Source organism: Echiichthys vipera, assembly GCF_963691815.1.
Source record: "Echiichthys vipera genome assembly, chromosome: 19".
NCBI classification, from domain to species: domain Eukaryota; kingdom Metazoa; phylum Chordata; class Actinopteri; order Perciformes; family Trachinidae; genus Echiichthys; species Echiichthys vipera.
The window spans coordinates 9,692,076-9,713,793 of record NC_139844.1 but is presented as its reverse complement, the minus strand read 5'-3'; the positions used below and the strand labels follow the sequence as shown (position 1 = coordinate 9,713,793).

The 21,718-nt window shown below is 39.1% G+C and overlaps 1 protein-coding gene across 1 annotated transcript in view; it reads left to right on the top strand.

Annotated features, from left to right (window-relative positions):
- The first annotated feature begins 74 nt into the window (after positions 1-74).
- Positions 75-21,718, top strand: part of tbc1d32 (TBC1 domain family, member 32) — a 74,666-nt gene continuing 53,022 nt past the window's right edge. The window contains exons 1-20 of the mRNA XM_083934300.1: positions 75-156; positions 1,037-1,205; positions 1,333-1,497; positions 2,072-2,249; positions 2,579-2,650; positions 3,300-3,419; positions 3,732-3,810; positions 4,149-4,252; positions 4,343-4,404; positions 4,665-4,815; positions 4,954-5,013; positions 8,712-8,811; positions 10,856-10,987; positions 12,629-12,718; positions 13,714-13,856; positions 15,278-15,405; positions 16,430-16,631; positions 18,246-18,325; positions 18,897-19,035; positions 20,584-20,671. Of these exons, the coding sequence (XP_083790426.1) occupies positions 1,051-1,205; positions 1,333-1,497; positions 2,072-2,249; positions 2,579-2,650; positions 3,300-3,419; positions 3,732-3,810; positions 4,149-4,252; positions 4,343-4,404; positions 4,665-4,815; positions 4,954-5,013; positions 8,712-8,811; positions 10,856-10,987; positions 12,629-12,718; positions 13,714-13,856; positions 15,278-15,405; positions 16,430-16,631; positions 18,246-18,325; positions 18,897-19,035; positions 20,584-20,671 (2,248 nt within the window). The 5' untranslated portion in view covers positions 75-156; positions 1,037-1,050. The remainder of the gene's footprint in view (positions 157-1,036; positions 1,206-1,332; positions 1,498-2,071; positions 2,250-2,578; positions 2,651-3,299; positions 3,420-3,731; positions 3,811-4,148; positions 4,253-4,342; positions 4,405-4,664; positions 4,816-4,953; positions 5,014-8,711; positions 8,812-10,855; positions 10,988-12,628; positions 12,719-13,713; positions 13,857-15,277; positions 15,406-16,429; positions 16,632-18,245; positions 18,326-18,896; positions 19,036-20,583; positions 20,672-21,718) is intronic.

Here is a 21,718-nt window from a genome sequence, read left to right as displayed (position 1 = left end):
AAACCCACATCTCCGACGCTCCTGAAGGCAGCGTGCAGCGTCTTTGAACACCCACAATGCACCGCAGCAGTGGACGTTTCCATAGAGACGCAGCACTCGATAGCAAGTTCTCCAAAATGCTACCTGGTTGAAAGGCTTTTACAAGTCCAAAACAAGGTGACCTGTTTAAAATATATACTGCATATGATGACATTGTTTGGGAGCTGGTTTGTGCAGCGTGGGAGTTTTTTTTGGTTTAGTTTTTCAGTTAAAATTGGGCTGTTTTGACGTCAGCTAGCTTTATTACAGTGGTGCATTTAGCAACGTCAAGGTAACCAGAGAGGAGCAATTCATTCGTTTTGGCAAAAAGTAAACACGCAAATATCACACGGTCGGTTTGGGTGTTACAGCATAGACTAATAAATTGTTGCTGTTTATTCGTATATTTGAGCGACTGTGCAGACCTCTCCTCCTCAAAGAAGTTAAATTCACTATGGAGCAGAGGGGCAGCCAATTGAGCCAATTTTCAGTTGTCACACCTCTGGTTCATTAACTCATTGACACGTGACTCACAGCCAAAACGTCTGTGCGTTTGACGCCCCTGTGCTGAGAAATTAAACTGATATCAAATTGCATGCCATTAAAACGTATACTATACTAGTTTGGAAGTGTTCTGTTCTTCGTTAATAATGCCACCTAAGTCATAATATTAGTGGTCAGAATCTAAAAATGTGTTGAAGGAAAAAGGACACCCAAGGACACCTTACAAAACATTAATAAAAAAATACATAAAAGCAACACAACACATTTATTAAGTAAAATCAAATAGTAAGTCAAATCAAGGTGTATTCAATTAGTTTAAAAATAGTAAACTAAAAATTGCTGCATATTATGTGGAATTCTGTTTATTTATTTTGTTTATGGCTGTTAAAAGAAAATAAACTCAAGCACACTCCATACAGTTATTTGCAATATTCAGGGAGCTGGCCCATATCCACTAAACATTTGCACATTTTAAGCCAAGAAAACGAATTATTCTATTTTGTCTCATCTTAAGGACCAGCAGTAGACATGTCTCAGTTGTCAGCTGAAGATGAAGCGGAGTTGCAGTCTCTGCTCAAGAAGCTGCTGAGAAGCATCAACGACAGGATCTCTGGCGCTCCGTCGACCGAATGTGCCGAAGAGATCCTCCTTCATCTGGAGGAGACTGACAAGAACTTCCACACGTAAGGCCATCAGACTCCGATCGTAAATAATTAACTTTTAAGTTAAAGGTTAAAAAGTAATTTATGTGTTTAAATTTGAAGTGCAGTATATACAGTGGGTCTAACTCTGTCATTGCTTTCCTTTCAGTTATGAGTTTGTCAAGTATCTCCGTCAGTATGTGGAGAGTTCACTGGGGGCTGTGGTGGAAGAGGAGACGAAGAACTTAACCAGAGGAGATGGACAACATGCAATAGGCTCAGGTCACGACACACTGATCCACGCTGTCACCCGAAGGACTAGAGACTCAGCTGAGTGAGTGTAGCTTTATTTTCTCAGTTTTCTCCAGATATTTATGATTTATTTATTGTGGAATCAATTTAATAATAATATTTTGTGCTAACATAAGAAATCCTCCAGTGTCTTTCTGTATGATACTGTAAGATATGGATAGTAACGGTAGCTAGAGAATGCATTTCCTGCAGAAAATGCGTGGGAATGCTAAAAGATAAAAGCTGGCACTAAACTGAAATTATTTCTTTAGCAGATTTGGAACCTTTTTAACATGAATAAGCCCTGAATGTGAGTCCAATCAACAAGGCATTTCTTATTTTGTGTTATACACACTGAGGATTTGGATTTGAACCTCAGATCCCCAGTCGCACAAATCAGCATTCACACAATTTCTGATTGTGACTGAATATAATGATTATGCTCCAAACTATTTTAGAGAGAGAGAGAGCATCCCTATTTTGTTCTAGAAAAAATACAACAAGCCATCGTTCAGGTCGGACTTCCAGGTAAAAAACTTGAGGTTTTCTTATCTCCAAGGTTTCTGAGCTCAAACAATCAGTTGTTAGACATTCTGCATTTTCTCACTTTGTGACAGGTACCAGCAGATGATGCAGACCTTGAAAAACACCATGATCATGGTGGTGGAGTCTTTAATCAACAAATTTGAGGAGGACCAGATCAGGAAGGAGGAGATGCACCGAGAGAACAGCCAACAGCAGTCCAACAGCCAGTACACTGACAACTGCTCTGACAGCGACTCCTCCTTCAATCAGGTCAGAGATACAGTTTATGCACTCTGATGCCAACACATGGTTGCATACATACATTTAATAATTGATTACCCTTTTTAGATTATTGTTGATGATACATAAAAAGTGCCAAGATTGTATTTTAGCTCTTATCTCTGGATGGCTTTGGTCACAATTGCTGTCCTTGGGAAGTTTGTTCTTTTCCCTGTTAGACTGAATACAGGGCAAAGCTTTCCGTAGATCCACCAAGAGAGCCCTGAGACTGCTGGCGTGGTTCCATCACAGTTTTATTTTTATTTTGGTTAAATAATAGATCATAATAATTAGTATTTCATCTCCATTTTCCCTTCTAGAGTTATGCATTCATCAGACAAGAGCAGCTGCAAGCTTTGGCTGAAAAACTTGACTCCAGCGTACCCAAAGAGGTACAAAGGCTCACTTATACATAGACATTATGATGGTGTATGGTGATGCATCATGTGTGACTTTCATCTCATATTTAAAGACATCACTCTTTGGTTGAACAAGTTATTACCATGAGACATTAGCCTGATAATCAGACTCAGTTGCCATTTTGTTTTACTTAATTCCTTCTTACATTACGTTAATGCTAGCAGATTTTTTGTTCTGGAAGGGACCAGTAGAGAGTGAAGTACTGTGGTAGTGATCGCTAGGAAAGTTAGCTTGTTTTTCACAAAGATCCCTGAAATATGTCGACTTAAGAGTTATTATTTAGCCAGTGCAGCTGTATCAATGTTGTCAATGCTTTTTGCTGTTTTCATAGTTAGGTAGCCAGCTAACTATGACAGAAGGTGGCATCAACCATCTTAACCTTGCTTACAAAGTTCTGACTGGTCGATTGTTTCACTAGCCAGTGGAAATAGTCCTCAATTTGCACAACACCAGACCTGTATGAAAATGATCTGATTCACGTATCTGAAACTAGTCTATAGACAAATGCAACTGTCGATGAAGGGTAAATATTGCAACAAGGGGCCACAAGCCACAAAATTTGGGATTTACTGGGATCATTAACAGTGCGGTCCAGATGACGTGATGTACAAATGTGTCTAGGTGCGTTGGGAGGCACTTCAGGCCCTCTGCTGTGCTCCTCCGTCTGACGTGCTGAGCTGTGAGAGCTGGAGCAGTCTGGGCAGGAACCTCTGTGCAGCTCTGACGGACCCCGACCTCAGCGTGAGTCCTGAGCAGCCTCATCTAACAAATTCACATGCAATTGATTTACAGGTGAATCAGTAATAATCATGTCATTTTATGAGCAGTTTAAGGCTTAATAATTAATGACGACAAACACAGAAACTTGATGTTCATTGATCCCACATGCAGCCCTGACACACCCACATAACACTGTCATCCCAGATGACTGTAATTGGTAGCAAATATGCAGATTACTCTCTCTGTAGAGGCTGTAAATCTTTTTTGTGATAAGCTTGTTTAGTTCCCTCATTTTATTTTCTTGTGTGTGTCTGTATGCCTTATCTCCGTCAGGATAACGTACTTCAGTTCTTTGCTAAAAGCTTCTCCTCTTCTCCACTGAATGTGACACGAGAGATCTACACCAGCCTGGGTAGGCTGTTCTGAGTGCATGTGCAGCACTTTCATGTTTGAACTGAACAATGAAAATGTATTTATTAATAATTTATAATAAAAATAAAAATTTAAAAGGTCAGCTTTACTTTATTTATAATCTGTCTAGTTATTTAGATAATTATCTATTCTAGGTATCTCGTTGTACAATATACACGTATGATTAAAACAAAATAATTACTTTATTGTTAAATAAGGGAATATAAGCACTATAATTTGATCATGTAGATGCTGCATATTATGTGAACACCAATATTATAATGCATGTAATGCATGGTTATGTAATGTAATAAGTATATTTTGCCTTCTGATGTGCAGCTAAAAGTGTGGAGTCAAGTTTTCTCTCTCACAAGCCAAGCTTTCCAACTGGCTCAGCGGCCATTGACATCAACAGACCTGAGATCAGTCGTCTTCTCAAACAGGTGCAGCATCTTGTATCTCACAGTATTTAAAGTGTATCACCATGCAAACACATTATAACTTTCTCTGTCTGTCTTTCTGTCTTGCCTCAGATTCGATTGATGAATGACTTTCAAAAAGAGGTGACAACCTTTTGGATCCGCCATCCGGAGAAGTGAGTAGTGCCCTAATACGTAGTCAGTTTTGGCATTTCTCTCTCTACTTGTTTATCCTCACATCCAACACTCATTTTTTCAGACAACGCTGATTTGAATTGTGACAAAATGTGATGCAAAATTAATAATACCAGTAAGATATCCTACACTGCAATTTAGCACAGCAGTAAATTTAGTGCCCATGCTCTGTTTATTTATTAAGGATGGTACAGTATATGTTCAGTACATTTGTTATAGTCTTCTTTTTACCCTGTTTTAGATACATGGAGGAGGTTATAGAGAGCACCTTCTCCCTGCTGTCCTTCCATCATGAACATGGCTCAGCCTCACCAGGGACAGAGAAAGCCCTGGAACCCATTCACCTACTGGCCTTACTGGATATTAAAGCTACCTGGTTTAAAAAGTGGATGGTGTGTATTGCAAACAAACAGATGTTTTTGATTTGTGTGTGTGTGAGTGCATTTCTGTATTGAGTTCATGTGTTGCTTGATAGTGTCTTTATCTCTTTCTGTCTTGTACATGTGTCTCATATAATCTCCCTCTCTCAGCATGGATACTACAGTAGGACTGTGGTTCTCAGGCTCCTAGAGAAAAAATACAAGTCTCTGGTGAGTGATTCATTATTTAATCAGTATCTCTCACTGACTCCTTTTGTACTTCTGAAACATCTAGCACTTTAGAGAAGCCAAGGAAACAAGCATGAAAAGTCTTTCCATAAGGCATTCAAACCCAACATCTCATTTAGGCACCTGAAACCATTACACTGTAGAGCGCATTCAAGAAAGAACATCTTTATGAACTTGGGAAAGGTAGGAATCTGGAACAAACTCAGATATGTTTGCAGGCCTGTAGAGCTGTGGCTCGGAGGTAGATCGGCTTAACCTTCAAGCACAGGATTGGCGGTCTGATCTCCAGATCCTTCCGTGTGCATGTCAAAGTATCCGCTCTAAACGTTTGCTCACTGCTCCTCATGAGTTAAATGCAGAGATTGTTTTTGACTATACCCACTGAGCACGAACATCTGTGGAAGAAAAAAAACAGCTCAAGTGTCCAGTGACGCCCAGAATTAGATGAGAAAAGATGTAAAGCCAGGGCTAGTTCTAGACGTCCATTGACAAATCTTTCTCACTGGGATATGGTATGGTACTGTACGACTGTGTCACACACAGTCGTACAGTATCTTTACCAAGATATACTGTAAGGGTAAATCCAAAACATGTGTGCCCTTGTATTTGTGGGATCTGTGTAATTCACACATCCAAACAGTGAAGGTCACTGTCAGAGCCTGTGAGATTAAGGCTCAAGATTTTAGTGTCACTTCGACATTTAAGAATTGATTGTTTAATCCTGAACCTCCCTCTCAACTCTCACTCTGACTTTAGAGAGGATTACTGTGGAATCACCCCTGAAACTTCTTCTAAAGTAAATGTCAATAACTCTTTCAAAGCTCTGTATGCCTAAACTACTCTTACATTGCAGTGCATTAGAATTCTCTACAGTGCTTAGATTTAGATTAAAACAAATGGTTCCAGTCTTAAAACTCTTTGATTAAAAAGTTTGATGAGAGGAGGTTGTATTGATAATGAGCTCTTCAGTAAGCCTGTTGTTTTCGGCCTGTTCATAGCAGCATCCACATTTGTCACAGGAGATTAGTACATAGTGGTCATATCATTCAGATTAATCGGGTGTTTGCAGCATCTATATACACATGCATTATCCTCAAAGCAATTTCAGTCATAAGCAACTGGACTGGTTATTTGTCTAGGAAGACGTTTCACCTCTCATCCAAGAGGCTTCATCAGTTCATGTACGCATCTGACCAGGCTGGGACTGGTCCAACTAACTGGTGTGAGATCCAGGTATTTAACCTCTCACAAGGCCGATGATGTCACTGAAACCTTTTGTGCTCCAAGTGCCAACGTCGTCGTTAGAGTGGCAGTCGTTGGTGGGCAGTGGGTTGGTTTCGACTACGTTAGTGCTCTATTGAGTGAACAGTTGTCCTTTGAGGTTAGATTGTTGAATCTCCTGGGAAGGGATGAAAGGGCAGCATTGTAAATTGGAGATAAGTGGTGTCTCAGACCTCCTCCTCTGTTTAGCGATGGTTTCTCTACTTTTACATAGATGGCTTCTTTTACTCCTCTTTCAAACCAACTGTCCTCTCTGTCCAAGATTTGGACATTGTTGTCATCAAAGGAGTGGGCTTTCTCCTTGAGGTGTAAGTGGACAGCGGAGTCCAGGCCTGAGGAGTTAGCTCTCCTGTGTTGGGCCGTGCGTTTATGCAGTGGGTGTTTTGTTTCTCCAATGTAAAGATCTTTGCATTCCTCGTTGCATTGGACAGCATAAACCAGATTGCTTTTGTGGGTGTGTGGTGTTCTGTCCTTGGGATGTACTAGTCTCTGTCTGAGTGTGTTACAGGGTTTGAAATACACAAGGATGCAGTGTTTGTTGAAGATCCTCCTGAGTTTCTCCGATACCCCAGCCACATACGGGATGACTATGTTGTTTCTCTTGTTATCTTTTCCTTTCTCAACCACTTTGGTTTTCTTTCTGGAAGCAGCTGCCGTTTTCACAAAGGTCCAGCTGGGGTAACCACAAGTTGTGAGGGCTCCTCTCAGGTGCTTGCGTTCTTCCCCTTGGGCCTTCAAGCTCGGTGGGTACGTTATCAGCTCTATGCTGCAGTGTTCTGAAAATGCCAAGCTTGTGTTCCAAAGGGTGGTGAGAGTCAAACAGTAAATATTGATCCGTGTGAGTGGGTTTTCTGTATACCCCTATGTGGAGGCTCCTGTCATTCTCCATATGGACATCACAGTCTAAGAAGGGCAAACTGCTGTCCTTGACTTCTTCTCTGGTGAACTTGATGTTTCTGTCCACAGAGTTTATATGTTCAGTAAAAGTTTGCACCTCTTTGGATTTGATCTTAACCCATGTGTCGTCCACATATCTGAACCTATGGCTTGGGGTTACTCCTTTGAAGGAGTTCAAAGCCTGGTCCTCTACCTCCTCCATGTACAGATTTGCCACAATAGGGGATACTGGTGAACCCATGGCACAGCCGTGTTTCTGTCTGTAAAAAAATGCCATTAAACTGGAAATATGTGGTATTCTGGCACAAATCCAAAAGTTGGCAAATGTTGTCTGGTTTGACATTTGTTCGGTTGTGTAAGGAGTTGTCCTGTGTGAGCTGCTCTCTTACCGTGGCCAAGGCCTCCATGGTTGGAATACAGGTGAACAAGGAAGTCACGTTGTAGGACACCATGGTTTCATCTGGATCCATTTTTTGGTCTCGGACTTTGTTCACAAAGTCTATGGAGTTCTGGATGTGGTGTGGGGTGTTGCCCACCAGTGGTGCCAGGATATTGGCAACATGCTTGGCAATGATATAAGTGACCGAGTTTATGCTGCTGACAATGGGCCTGAGCGGGGCCCCTTCTTTATGGATTTTTGGGAGTCCATATAAGCAGGGGGTTGAATCCTGGGGGTAAAGCCTGTAATACTGTGGTTTGCTAATGACTCCTTCTTTTTGTAGTTGCTGTAGACACTCTATCACCTTCTTTTTGTAACCGCTGGTAGGGTCCAATGCAACGAGGAATGCAAAGATCTTTACATTGGAGAAACAAAACAACCACTGCATAAACGCATGGCCCAACACAGGAGAGCTAACTCCTCAGGCCTGGACTCCGCTGTCCACTTACACCTCAAGGAGAAAGCCCACTCCTTTGATGACAACAATGTCCAAATCTTGGACAGAGAGGACAGATGGTTTGAAAAAGGAGTAACAGAAGCCATCTATGTAAAAGTAGAGGAAACATTGCTAAACAGAGGAGGAGGTCTGAGACACTACTTATCTCCAATTTACAATGCTGCCCTTTCATCCCTTCCCAGGGGATTCAACAATCTAACTTTAAAGAACAACTGTTCACACATAGCCTCCTGTGACCCTGACTGTGATGACTGCCTCCTGACTGTCGGTCAGACTCAATAGAGCACTAACGAAGTAGAAACCAACTGCCCACCAACGACTGCCACTCTAACGACAGGCGTTGGCACTTGGAGCAAAAAAGGTTTCAGTGATATCATCGGCCTTGTGAGAGGTTAAATACCTGGATCTCACACCAGGTAGTTGGACCAGTCCCAGCCTGGTCAGATGCGTACATGAACTGCTGAAGCCTCTTGGATGAGAGGTGAAACGTCTTCCTAGACAAATAACCAGTCCAGTTGCTGTTGACTGAAATTGCTTTGAGGATAACGATGACTTGGACGAATGAGAACATTCACAGGCTTACACATGCATTGTTTATGTTTTCAGATTGTAGCGGCCCTTCAGCAGTGTATCCATTACAGTGAAGCCTGTGAATGTTTCACAAATGAGACAACTGATCCCCAGTCAGAGGAGCAGCTCAACACTGGTAAGTGAAAAAGTCCATAAACTCCTGACAACAGGTTTAAGTACTTTCTCAGGCATATCTGAATTCCAATTTCCACTCTCATTCTCTGTGGTAAACATCAGCACATTTGCAGTAATGCTGATTTAATGTGTCCTGTGAAACAAACCCCTCCAAAAATGGATACAATCAGGCTGAATCACTGTGAAAGCTTAATGAGAAAGTAATGCTTCATTTAAAGCCTGTGGATGTAAAATGTATTTGTACCTAGACTATGCAGTCATCATTTATTCATTTTTCCTTAATGCGCATATGTTCTTCCTGCTGTCATACACACAGAAGAAAACAGAAGAGAATGAAAAAAGAGAAACAAAAGATTAAGCAGAGAAAAAACCTTTTGAGTAATGGAGTGAAGAAAAAGATGGAAGGATGAAAAATGAACACTCAGTGAGAGATGTGACTAAATAAATGATAAAACAGAAGTTAAAGCAGACAAGACAGTGGCAGGTGTACAGGTATAATAAATAAGGTACGTCTGAATACTTTTATCCCAAAAAATGAATGAGACTAATATACTTTAGGGTACAATTTGGCACGACATGCGCAGGCACAAAACAAAAGATTTAGGTTTGGGTTCTGTTGGCTGGTTCCATTTTGGACTCTAAATCTCTTATCGAACCTTTTTTGTATCTGTCCTCACTGATTTATATTAGCAAAAAGCAATATACAAATCATTCGATAGCAGGTTTCTCATTATATCATGTCAGTAGTCTAGACTGTGTGTCCTCCGTGTCCTCCAGTCTTTGGAGCAAGCTGTTTGTGAAAAATGAGGTGTAAAACTCAGTTGGCTACAACTGGTCTCTGTCCTTTTCAGCTAACCAAAGGTAATTTACAGTGTCTAGTGATATGTATACCTTTAGTTACTTGCAGATGTTGAAAGTTAAATGTTCCTTTGAGAAGTTTTTGACAACTTTAATCTTTGATTGGCAGTTTATTTTTGGCGTTCTTGGGCAAAAAAAATCCATAATAATCTTTCACCATATTGTAATTCAAGTGCTCTGAGAGGAATCTAGACTTCTTACCATCTCGCAGCTCTGTTTTCAGGCTTTAGAAAATCTAGCCCGTGACTGGAGACTTTGACCAAACACCAAAGTCCATCAGGTAAAAAATGAACCTCCATGCACGAGGATGAGTACTGCCTCACTCCACTCATCTGGAGCGTGGAAGTGGTGTATCATAAGCTAAGAAAAAAGTGCCTTGAATTTAGTTTCAAGTTACTACAGTTCTGCAATATTCAACAATATAACTATCTTTATTAAATTCACTCCAACACCAACAAAAACACCAGCGATTGTTTATTTAAGGTATTAATCTGAATTAGCAAAGTTGACTTTAAGAGTCATATGGATTGATGCTTTGTTTGTTTTATATTTTATTTTGAACATGTACAAAAAAAGATAAAACGGACGAAACAAAAAAAGAGTTAAGGTAAATAAACCTATACACAAACTCAATGAATAAATCTTACATGTTTGAGTAGCAGGAAAAAATATATATGTATAATATACACCTTTTTAATTGTGAAAATTCAATAGATGAGATTCCAGCAGGAGATAGAGCTAAAGGAATGTTGGTGTGTTATCGCCTAAAAGCCAGCTGGCTTCTTGAGACTGAACAGTTTGACCTTCTCTTGAGTGAGTGGAGATAGACTGACTCCCCGTCGCTGATACACTTTTAAAAGAAGATTTATTCTTTTTTTTTTCTGAGCTGTGCTTCTTTTGGTTTTTCTGTCCATAACAAGGGCACTCATCAGGTTTTTTTCATGTATAGTAGTTAGATTACTTAAATAGATCAAAGTTCAATTGTTTTTGTTTTCATATTTAACTGATGAAATATGGCCAACACAATCAACTGGTCCCTAATCCTTCCCATACGTTTTGAATTCAAGCTGATTCTACTACTTCAACCTCTGTTAAGTTTTATACAGTGTAAAAAGACATTCATTTTTCCAGTATGTTTGATTAATAAATCAACAATATTTGGACATCTGTCAATGTTTCAGGTTCAGTTCAGAGGAGTGTTTACTCAGGAAAAGAGCTTGAATATGCCTTCTTCGTCCACTCGCTGTGTGTCCTGGGGAAACTCCTCATCTACACCAATGGCAGAAAGCTTTTTCCCATCAAAGTGAAGAAACGAAAAGGTATAATACTAGTCACCATCTGTTTTGATCATAAATTAATCGTTTCATCTTTTAACAAAAAAAAGTCTGTATTCTTTGATTCCAGCTTTCTTTACCCCTCCTATGACAGTAAACTCTATATCTTGGAGTTGAGTGGACCTTATCTTGGGCTTTGGTGAAAACCTGATCAACATTTTTGACCATTTTCTGACATTTGGGCCAAACAACTAATCAATTAATAGAGTAAATGATCCACAATATCAATAATTGTTTAATTGACGATATAAATAATAGTTAGTTGCAGCCCCCGGCATGATCTCCTCATTTAACTCTGCACCAGAGGGATTATTCATAATTCTCAATTATTAAACTATTCCTTTAATCTCCAGCACTGTAAAGAGCTGAATGTATATTGGCAACTGTTGACAGCTGCAAGACTCAAAGGAATTCACTCCTGCTTTAAATGAGTGACGTGGAGTTAAAGAGAAAAATAGATATTGATATGTCTTTTAAAACCCTGCAAAGATCGTCTTCCATCCAATCTTTACAGCATGTAATCTCATGGAGGAATGTGTCTGATCATTTGACGCACGGTGCCACTCCCTCTGCCCCTCCTGTGCAGTAACTTTGCCCCCGACCTCAACCCATCTTAATCACTTAGAAAGTTATGTAATGGCGTGAATGATACGTAGGTAGGCTGTTAAAACAGACTCATCGTCTCCCATCACTGCTTTTTACACTGTTTTATTTTACAGTTCATGACTCTTATTCCAAGGAAGTCTGGAGGCAAATCATTGACGTTAGACTGGTTTGTATGGATCATAAGGCCCACTCTTTGGGTGAAGATGTATTACTCCATACCTTCAAGTGGGCACCGAGATTAGTTTGTCACCCTTATGTGTGATAATATGCGTCAGTTCCTAAACAGTTTTCTGTTGCAGTTTAGATTTCTTTGATCGGAAAGTTGCCACACAGCTATTATTTGATGTCCTATCTTTTTTCCACAGTGACATTGATTTTGATAAAGTATTATTGTCACTGAAAGAGTTGGTGGTCTCTCATAGACCTACACAAAATCATAATGGAAACTTTAATGTGATTTATTTTGCTGTATTTTTTTACATTTAGAGCTCCATTCGGGACCGTTGAGTTCTAGTCACTTTACACATGTTTATGTCTCCAGCAGTTCAGACATTACTGTTTGTTTGTCAGAATATAAAATCCACCATCATACTAGATGGATAGTAGTTAGCGGACAGTAGTTTTCCTTACATTCCTGTCGCCTCTCTGACCATCCTGTTAAGTTGATTTGAACGGGAATATCATTCCCGGAAGTATGTGGTGTGGTATATAAAGCCCCTCTAGACACGCTTGTGATAAACTTTATAACACTATATATTTGAAATATTACAGTTACATTTTGTTAAAGTACAGGGATGTGATTTAATGCATTTATTTTGGTAGCAGGCAAAACACCAGATAAAAAACTCATCCTGGACATAAAATCTGGAGCCAACTGTGCACTAAGTTTATCCTCGTCTTCACCGTCACCAAAACTGGACTCGGGCCATTTCCTTCCCAGCAGTACCTGCTGTTTTTACTGTTTCTGTCTAGACGCTGAATAACCGGATTGATTCACTTTTTTATCTTTTCCTATTTCAGATCCAGTCACCCTGACAGACCTGGTCGTCATCCTGATTAACATTATGTACCAACACCCCAAACCTCTGTACAGGGACACCTCACACACAGGTGAGGCGACACACACAGATGAAAACTACATCAGAGAGTTTCGGCATCCTCCCTGTTTTTATTGCAGACTGTGTGTCTGGAATCGGGGACTGAAGGAACACAGTGACCCTCCCTGTGAGGCGTAACAGCATTCCTCAGACCATATCTTTTATCTCTTAACCTTGCACTAAGTCATGCCGCTCTGTGGTTGTTTCCTCAAAGACCTTGCTTTATTGCCCCATTCATTTTAATGAATTATACTGCAGCAACTTTCCTGCCAGTAATCAATAGTGTCCCCTGCCTTGACTTTGTCAGAGGGGGATCATCTTCTTTGGCTGCTTCAGAAAGTCATGCTGAGCAAATCATAGATTAACATTAATATTTAACCTGCAGTCTGTTGACCACCTCCACCACTCGTCAGATTATATCCTGAATCATAAACTGCAAGGATTTGTCCATTATTCGATTAGTTATCAACTTTTAAATTGAATCACCAACTATTAGATTGTTCGAAATTCTCTGATATCAGCTTTTAAAATGTCAACAATCATCAACAATCTGAAGGATTATGAACTGGACCCATTTTTAAAATTGTTATTCCCATAATTCACTGAAACATGGAAAAATCTGTGTTTTTCAGTTTCCCTCTAAGTACAGTATTTGAGTAATTGTACCTGGTTATTTTTCCACCATTGGAGTGTGAAGATTCGTCAGTTATTGCACCTGGTCTGCGATTGGTTTAAAGACCAGCTTTACAGTCCTCATAGATGCCTGCATGAACCTCTGTCCTGAGTGATCCAATGGCTAACGTGAATGCACAGATCCATGTACAAAAACCTTGCGAGAATCCTGCAGCTTTGATAATTTAATCTTTACTAAATCAGATTGTGAAAGTCTGATTGATTTGACAAATGGGGTACAAGCAGGAAAATGTGTTTACCGTCAGTTTGAAAAGATATACATATTGCAAGATGTATTGACATGCATATAATCCAGTTAAGTAATTGTGTGTTCAGACTCCCTTTCGCCCAGCTGCCTGGCTATGGAGGTGCTGTGGATGCTGTGTGAGAGGACCGAGTGTGCTGCAGAGTGTCTCTACCAGACGCCTGTGATAGAGACTCTGCTGGCTCCTGTTATAGCTCTGCTCAATGGACAGCAGGTCAAACAAACACTCTAAACACATGCATACAAAAGAAAAATATACACACACATTTGTTTAAAAAACAATGTCACCACATATTTGTTGCAGATACATACCGCAAACACAACTCATAGATTCTTAAATTCATGAATACAAATAGGCACATGGAACATTTTAAATTGAGTTTGTGTCAATAAGCAGGTAAACTACATCAAAACTGCAGACTCCCAACGTTAAGGATAACATAAAGTCCATTCAAATATTGCTTATGACAAGAGTGTCATATTTTTTATCACACATGTTGGTTTGTATTTTTCTTTTTCAAGGACTTTGACAACCTGCTAAGGTTAGAATTCTGGATGCTGAATACTTTTTTAACTCTTGAAGTAAATGGTCAGATTTAAAGATGTCTGCCTGTGACAAAGCATTAGAATATAGCAATAATAAATAATAAATGCTTTCGTCCTTACTTTACTGTCCATTAATGTGATTTATTCCCTAACCAGTAGCCTCAATTATTGCCCCAAACCACTTTGACAGTGTAGAAAAGTGGGAGAGAGAGATAAAAAAAACACAGGAGCATAGACAGACTGAGTGGACACAGCCTTGCCTTAGAAACGGGCCAAACTATCCAGAGAGGCCAAGCTGAATTGACTTCATCATAACAGAGAGGTTGAGATTGAAATTTACCTCTTCTTCTAATGGGAAAATTATTTTTTTATAAAATGACTTAAGAGAAAGTCATATACTGTATAGCCTGAGTTTATCCACCTCCCCGATCCCCAGAAATGAGGGGAGGTGGGGAGATAAGCCAGTGTGCAGTTTTAGCTGCAAAGTATATGATGACTGTTGCAATAAACTAGAACGAGAAACAAGCTCTGTAAATGTTTCTGTGTAATTACACCGTTAAAGGTATTACAGCTGCCCATGTTATTATTATTTTAAGGCATTTATTATATTTATTTGATTTTATTGTTAATATTTGCGCAGTATTGTATATTTATTGCTAAACATCTGTCAATATTACTAATTGTCTGTACTAATTTGGCCATATAGGTTTCTGATCTTCCATGCCAATAAAGCTAATTGGAATTTGAGACATGCAAGACATTGGGTATGACATGCAACAAAGGTCTGATGTGCATAAACACTCAGCTCTCAAGGTGTTCCCCAAACCACGTATAAATGTTGTTCCAACACCATATCTGAATCTGAAAGTTGTTTGTTACAACTGTGTTAGAAGGACACAACAGAGCAGCTGTTGACATGTCACAACAGGACAGTTTTGTCATCAGTCAGCCTTTTAAAAACCTGATTAAATTATGGCATCACTTAAAAATATAATGGCTTTTCCTCTGTTCCTTCATTTCATTTTTATCTTTTCATCCTGGCTCTGTGGCAGTCAGGTAATTATGTCCGTTTGTTCTCTACGTTTGCAGGCCAAATTAAAGTCTCCTGCAGCAACACTGACTCTCATTGCTGATGTTCTGGCTCGCATCGCAAATACTGACAGAGGATTAACTCTCTTCCTATACGAGAAGAATCTAGTTCAGGCCCACGGTGAGAGGTGAGATAGTGTGATTGAATTGTGATAACATACACAGTGTCTTTTTGAATTTTTGATGGTAATGAATAAATCACATTTTTTTCTGACTTAGCAAGAAGACTTCAATATAGAGTTAAGTTTGCGTAACAAATCCCCCGGGCTCTGCACAGAGAGCAGATTAAACCCGAGGATGTTTCTGGTTTGTCAGTCACTGCAGTTATATCTTTGATCTACTCAAGTCTCATTACAGCAGAAACTCAAGAAAAAATAATGATTTATTTAAACTACTCAGGCTTACTCAGTGGTCCCACGTTAGTTTTGTATTCTGTTGTAATTGGCTGACCCTGACCAGTCTATTCCCAAACTGCAGTCTGTTGTTGTGAATTAGAAATAATACATTCACCAAGGCTGATACCACTGAAGACAAACTGTTTTGACTAATGTCTGTCTGACAATTCTTGTATGTACCTCCTCTAAGAAATATTTTATAAAAAAATAACATTAACAATACACAAGGGACTTTAATCACAATGCCTTTTGTCAGTCAATAATTTAGAGCGGTGGTCCAGACAGGGAAAGCAGCAACAATACAAATGGGTCACTTACAGATATTAAGAAACATACTAAAATGTATTTTACATTTAGAAAACAACATTTAAAAAAAAGGGAGGGCAAGGACTTTAAACTCACCATAATCAAGCCCCACCCAACGCCTACATCAATGCTCTTTTTCGGTAAGTGGAATAAGCGGAGTCAAAGTCTGACAAGATACTAACAAGATTAGACTTTTATACAGTATATGACCATAACACCTATCTGAACCTGTTTTTAACCAGGAGTTAAGACATGACAAACGCATGCCAATTAAAAATGTGAAAAAGAACAAATTTAAAACATATTAGATATCATATAAAAACAGGGAACAGCAAACTTAAACGCATTTTTTCCCAGTTCATTACAGACTTTAGGGACAGTTATTAGCATTAAGTCCCATCACCTGTCCACCAGCTTATTTCTCTATTTTTGTTTCCTCTGTCCTCTGCAGAACTTTGGCTGCTCATGTCATTGTGCAGTTTACCCTCTGGCTGCTGGAAAAGCAGCTGTCAACACTAAGTGAATCTGATCCGTCCCATGCATCATGTGGAGCATTTATCTTCGTCTGTAGGCAGATATACAACACCTGCGAAGGTTTGCAGGTTCTCCGACCCTACGGACTTCACAAAGCTGTAGCTGCTGCATGGAAAAGGGTATCTGGATTTAATTTGTCATGTAACAATGATCAGAATTTCACATACTGCTTCTCCAAACAAGGCGGGCCGACCGACATCTATATGCAAAAAAATTGCACTACCCCGTTAACATTTGGGAAAGTATTTGTTTTGTAAAATGCATCCTAGGATCTCACAGTGTTAAAGTAGTTGATGCAGCAACAACAATAAAAATATTAAAAACCAAATTATACAACGCATTAGAAAAACACTTTATCATTGTAATATTGCTGTTGCCTAATTGAATTGGCTGTCAATTACAGGCTGATTCTGTAAATGAAAGAGATGAGACCCTTCCTTAGAGTGCGTTGCTTGACTAATCCCTCCATAAAAACATTGTAAAAGAGCATAGATAAAGGTTGTATCTGAATCTTTTTTTCTAGGAGATCTAATGGAGGGGTGTCTGTGTCTTAATGATGAGTTTCACTGGCTAGAATACTCCTGTCATGTTTCATTTGCTTGATGAATGCCGTACTCTCTCTTTATTCATTCACCGCAGCAAGAAAAGTGCCACCACTGCTTGCAAATGGGGGGAATTAACTAACCATTGTCATCTGCTCCATTTATTCTTTGGAATACTGCCTTTGTCACGGCAATGCATCAACATCAGAATACATTTGGTAATATAATACTGGAAAACAAAACTGAAAACAAAAACAGACACAGTTTTTATTCAGTTATTCAGTTATGTAAAAACCAAAAGTTATGTAAAACCAAAACCAAAAATAACTCCTGCTACATACAGCAACAGAGGAAACAAAGAAAAGACAAGTAGTGAAACGGCTTATAGCAGGTAGGAGACATCATTAATGTCTCAACGTTAGATATCTGTAAATACAGCGTACAGTCCCACCTCACGTCTTACCACTTTGTTATCCAAAACATTCATGTCAAAAATTAACTTCTATGAGACATTGTGGCATCAGTATACAGCACTTCCTCCTGACTTTACCCAGTACGTGTTAAATATTAATGATCAGTCTGCCATTCTTACATTGGCATGCACTGGAAAACATGCTGTATTATTAGTCCACACCTGTTTTCATAGTATATCATCGTGTAACAACTTTGACCTCAGTCCACCCACTGTAAAAAGACACAAACATGGCCCCAAAAGAAGGCATGCGATTTTAATTAGCTCAAAGGGGAAAAACAGTTTGGATTGATTGGAATGACTGTTTCGAGCCTAATCTCCAGTGTTGTCAGATAGTGCAAGAAGGTTTACAAACTTCTTCAATTTTCTTAGTGTTAATGCAAAGTTCATTTAGAGATTGTAGATGAAGAGTAGAGTGTAGTTTTTAGTGCCTACATTTAGTTTAAAGATGCACCAAGTACTAACATACAGTAGGGGTGGGAATCACAGAGTAACTACGATACTATCACGATATGTTTGCCACGAGAACGATGGTATCATGTTACAGGGATTCTGCGATACTCATGCATTGCAAGAACTGACAAAGAAAATGTATGTATTATGTATTTATTTACTGCATTGTGGTCAGTTTCACAGAATATGACAACTGAGGTGAAACAATGTACGACAAAGTACAAGATAAAAAAATAAACTACTACAATTATCTTCCTTATTTCTAGACCAGTTCCTTATCAGAAAGGACTCCAACCCCGGTACCTGGAGCCAACGTTGGAACAGCAACCCAGGAGCTGCAGAACATGTGAGGCCACTTTATTCAAATCTCTGGAATTAAAGTAGTGATTATTATACACAGTGATGCTTTTTCTACCCTATCATACAGTCACTGTAAGCTTATTAACATACCGTATACCTTCTTAATATGTTTACATTCAAGAAAATATAGACAGCCCATGAACAACACCAAAATAAATTCCAATACCAATATCACATAAATACAGAAACCATGTCTGGCATAAACAGCTTTTTGTGTGGAAAATATGAGATGTTGACCTGAGTTAGAGTTCAGAAGCTGTGTGGTCACTGATTGGCCAGGAGACCATAAAATCAGGTTGCATTTACTTGACACTACCATTTATCTTGCAGCAGTGTCGCACAAGGGATGCAATGCAGAAACATTCAAGGAAACATATCTACCCTGTACAATGATTTATGTTAATGCAGGCAAAAATGTATGTAAGGAGCGTGTGATTAAAATCCCAGACTGAACTATTAAACAAAAAATCAATAAAGATCAATAATGAATGAATTGCTTTCCAATGGCTCGTGTAACACTGCAGTTTAATCAGTCTTTCTCTTGGACTCTGAAACAGGCTCGTCTGGGAGGAGACATTGTTGGACAGCCTGCTGAACTTTGCTGCAACTCCAAAAGGCCTGCTGCTGCTCCAGCAGACAGGAGCCATCAATGAGTGTGTCTCCTACATGTTTTCTCGCTTCACTAAAAAACTACAGGTAGTAAACAGTAGTAGTGATGACATAGTGTTACAAAGTGTGTCTTTTGCTTTGCATTTTATATTTATGTATACCCAGTTTGCTGATCTCCAGTGGACTTATTTAGGATTCCAACCTTTACTCATAGACTGTAGGTTCAAACGTCAAACGTCCTGCTCCACACATACACACAGTCACACCAGGAAGCTTCCCATTCCAACTATTTTTCTGTTTTTTATATGCACAAATAAATAACTTAAGTGAGATACTACTACTGGGGAATTCCAGATTTTGCCAAAATAATTTAGTTAAAGCACTGGTTGTAGATTTCAAATTATGTAAGCTGGTCATATAACTTTATCGTGCCAGCTTCATATGAATCAAACAGTGTGTGACTTTTACCAATCAGTGAACTTTAGTGCAGAAGTGCTGATAAGTGTGGATGCTGATAAACTTCGATGGAACTGTTTCATCACCTTTATGGAACCACTGGGAGAATAACATTTGGCAGTGGCTCGGTTTTAATCATTTTGATAGCGTCAATGTGCCAAAGTTATATAATGCTGTTTAAGTGAATCTTTGCCACACTGACTTGAGTTACAGTTAGTTGCATCAAGTGTATTTATTTACATTGAATTCAAATGTAAGGTTACCGGCTCCTAGAAACTATCTCAATTGCAGGATTATAACTCTTTTCTTTAACTTACATAGATATGAGTTATAGAGTTGTGTGGATTCAATTGTTTAGGCACTGGTGAGACAGAAAAGAGAAGTAAGGAACTACTGCACAAACTGAATTGTTCTCACATACAGTAAAATATGCACGCAGTATTTCTATGCTGTAATATCCTACCGTGCAGAACATAATCTATCTTTAAACCTTTGTTCATTCTACTGGCCTATGTCACCATCTAATCCATTCTGCAGAATATGTGGTAATTTTCTGCTGCTCTTCAAGGCCACAGTCATATTTCCTGAAGACTGTTCAGTATTCAGCAGAAGCCTGGAGGCTGTTACATGCTGCTACTCCCAACACAGGCTTTAATTTATTAATCCCTGGAGTCTACATATTCCTTACATACATAATATTGTCCATGATACACACACACACACACACACACACACACACACACACACACACACACACACACACACACACACACACACACACACACACACACACACACACACACACACACACACACACACACACTGAGTCAGTCTTACTGCAAACCTTAGCTAGTCCTCTGTGGGCTTAATTTACTGCCATTGTTTACGCACTCTTGTAATTGCTGCTCTCGTTTGCCATTTCACTTTAATTATGGAATGCAATTATATTTTGTCTATTTTTAGTTGTGACATTGTGATGTGATTAATGAATGGCCTGTACACTCAAAAATCAATTTGCAATTTAATTTCTCCCCAGTGTACTCAACTACATGATGTAGTGCCTTTTCAGGATTCTAGCCATGTCATATGAGGGTTTGCATCACAAATACCAGATTTACAATTCTCGGTTTCCTTTTTTGCTGCTATATAAGTACTGAACTATTTTGGGGTTTTCCCTAGGTGAGCCGCTACGAGAAGTTTGGATATGGGGTGATGGTGACACAGGTGGCGGCCACTGCTCCAGGGGTGGCAGCTTTGCACAGCTCAGGTACTAAAGCACTTCCTTGCACAAACTTGCACCTGTCAGCAGTGATGTTTTTGCCTAGTCAACATAAAGCAGGCATTGACCAGCCCAGGGAGCAACACCTTTTTGAAGTTGTTAGTGACAGACAGGATTAGTGCATGAAGTAAGAGCAAGACGAGGTGTTAACTATCCAGTTTTTGTATGGATTAAGACAATTTGTGTGACAATAAATATAAATCGGATGTCAGATTCATATCAGGTGCATATTAATGCTAGGAGGGGAAAAGAGGCATAGTGGTATACAACAAATCCAATTTGGAAGTGTAAAATTAAATTTTAGGAAATGTCAAATTGTAATATTTGGAGCATCTGGGTAGCTGAATTTACAATATAATTTCCACAGTTTGAATCTAGCTGAGGGTCTTTGCTCTCTTATTCCCCTCTCTCTCTCTATTTCTCCATATTTCCTCTGCCTCTTCTGTCTCCTAAGTAAGCCCTGAGGGCAGGGCTGTAGTCATGACCAACTTAATCTAGTCCAGGTCAATTCAAAGACTAGGTCTGGTCGAGTTAAAGTAAAGTCCAAAGGCAGTAAAGTCCAGGCTGAGTCCAGAGTAAATCAAGTCCTGTTCAAGACCATAATAATACCAAAAGTTGTGTCTTTCTAATGCTAATAAATTGATTAAGAAGTTAGGATGGATCTATAAACAAGATCGATCTTCTAAAATCAAAATAGCAGACTACGAGACAACTCTGATTCTAACAAGACCAAGACAAGTAGAAGAGTTCAAAACAGTATGCTCAAGACTAAGAGTGATACATTTTTTAAGTCTGATCTACTTTGTTTTTTCTTCTGTGTTTATGACTTAAGAACACTTGGAAATAAAAGGTTTTGCCAGGAAATGTTTTTTTAATAGTTTGTTGTTTTAATACTCATTAATACACAAAAGCATTCATGATTTATTCCAGGTGAGTTCAAGTTACTCCATGCACTCTAAACACAGGGTACATACAGTATATTGTGTGTTAGAAAGTAATGTAAAATTACAATTTTATTTTATTGGCCTATAGTTG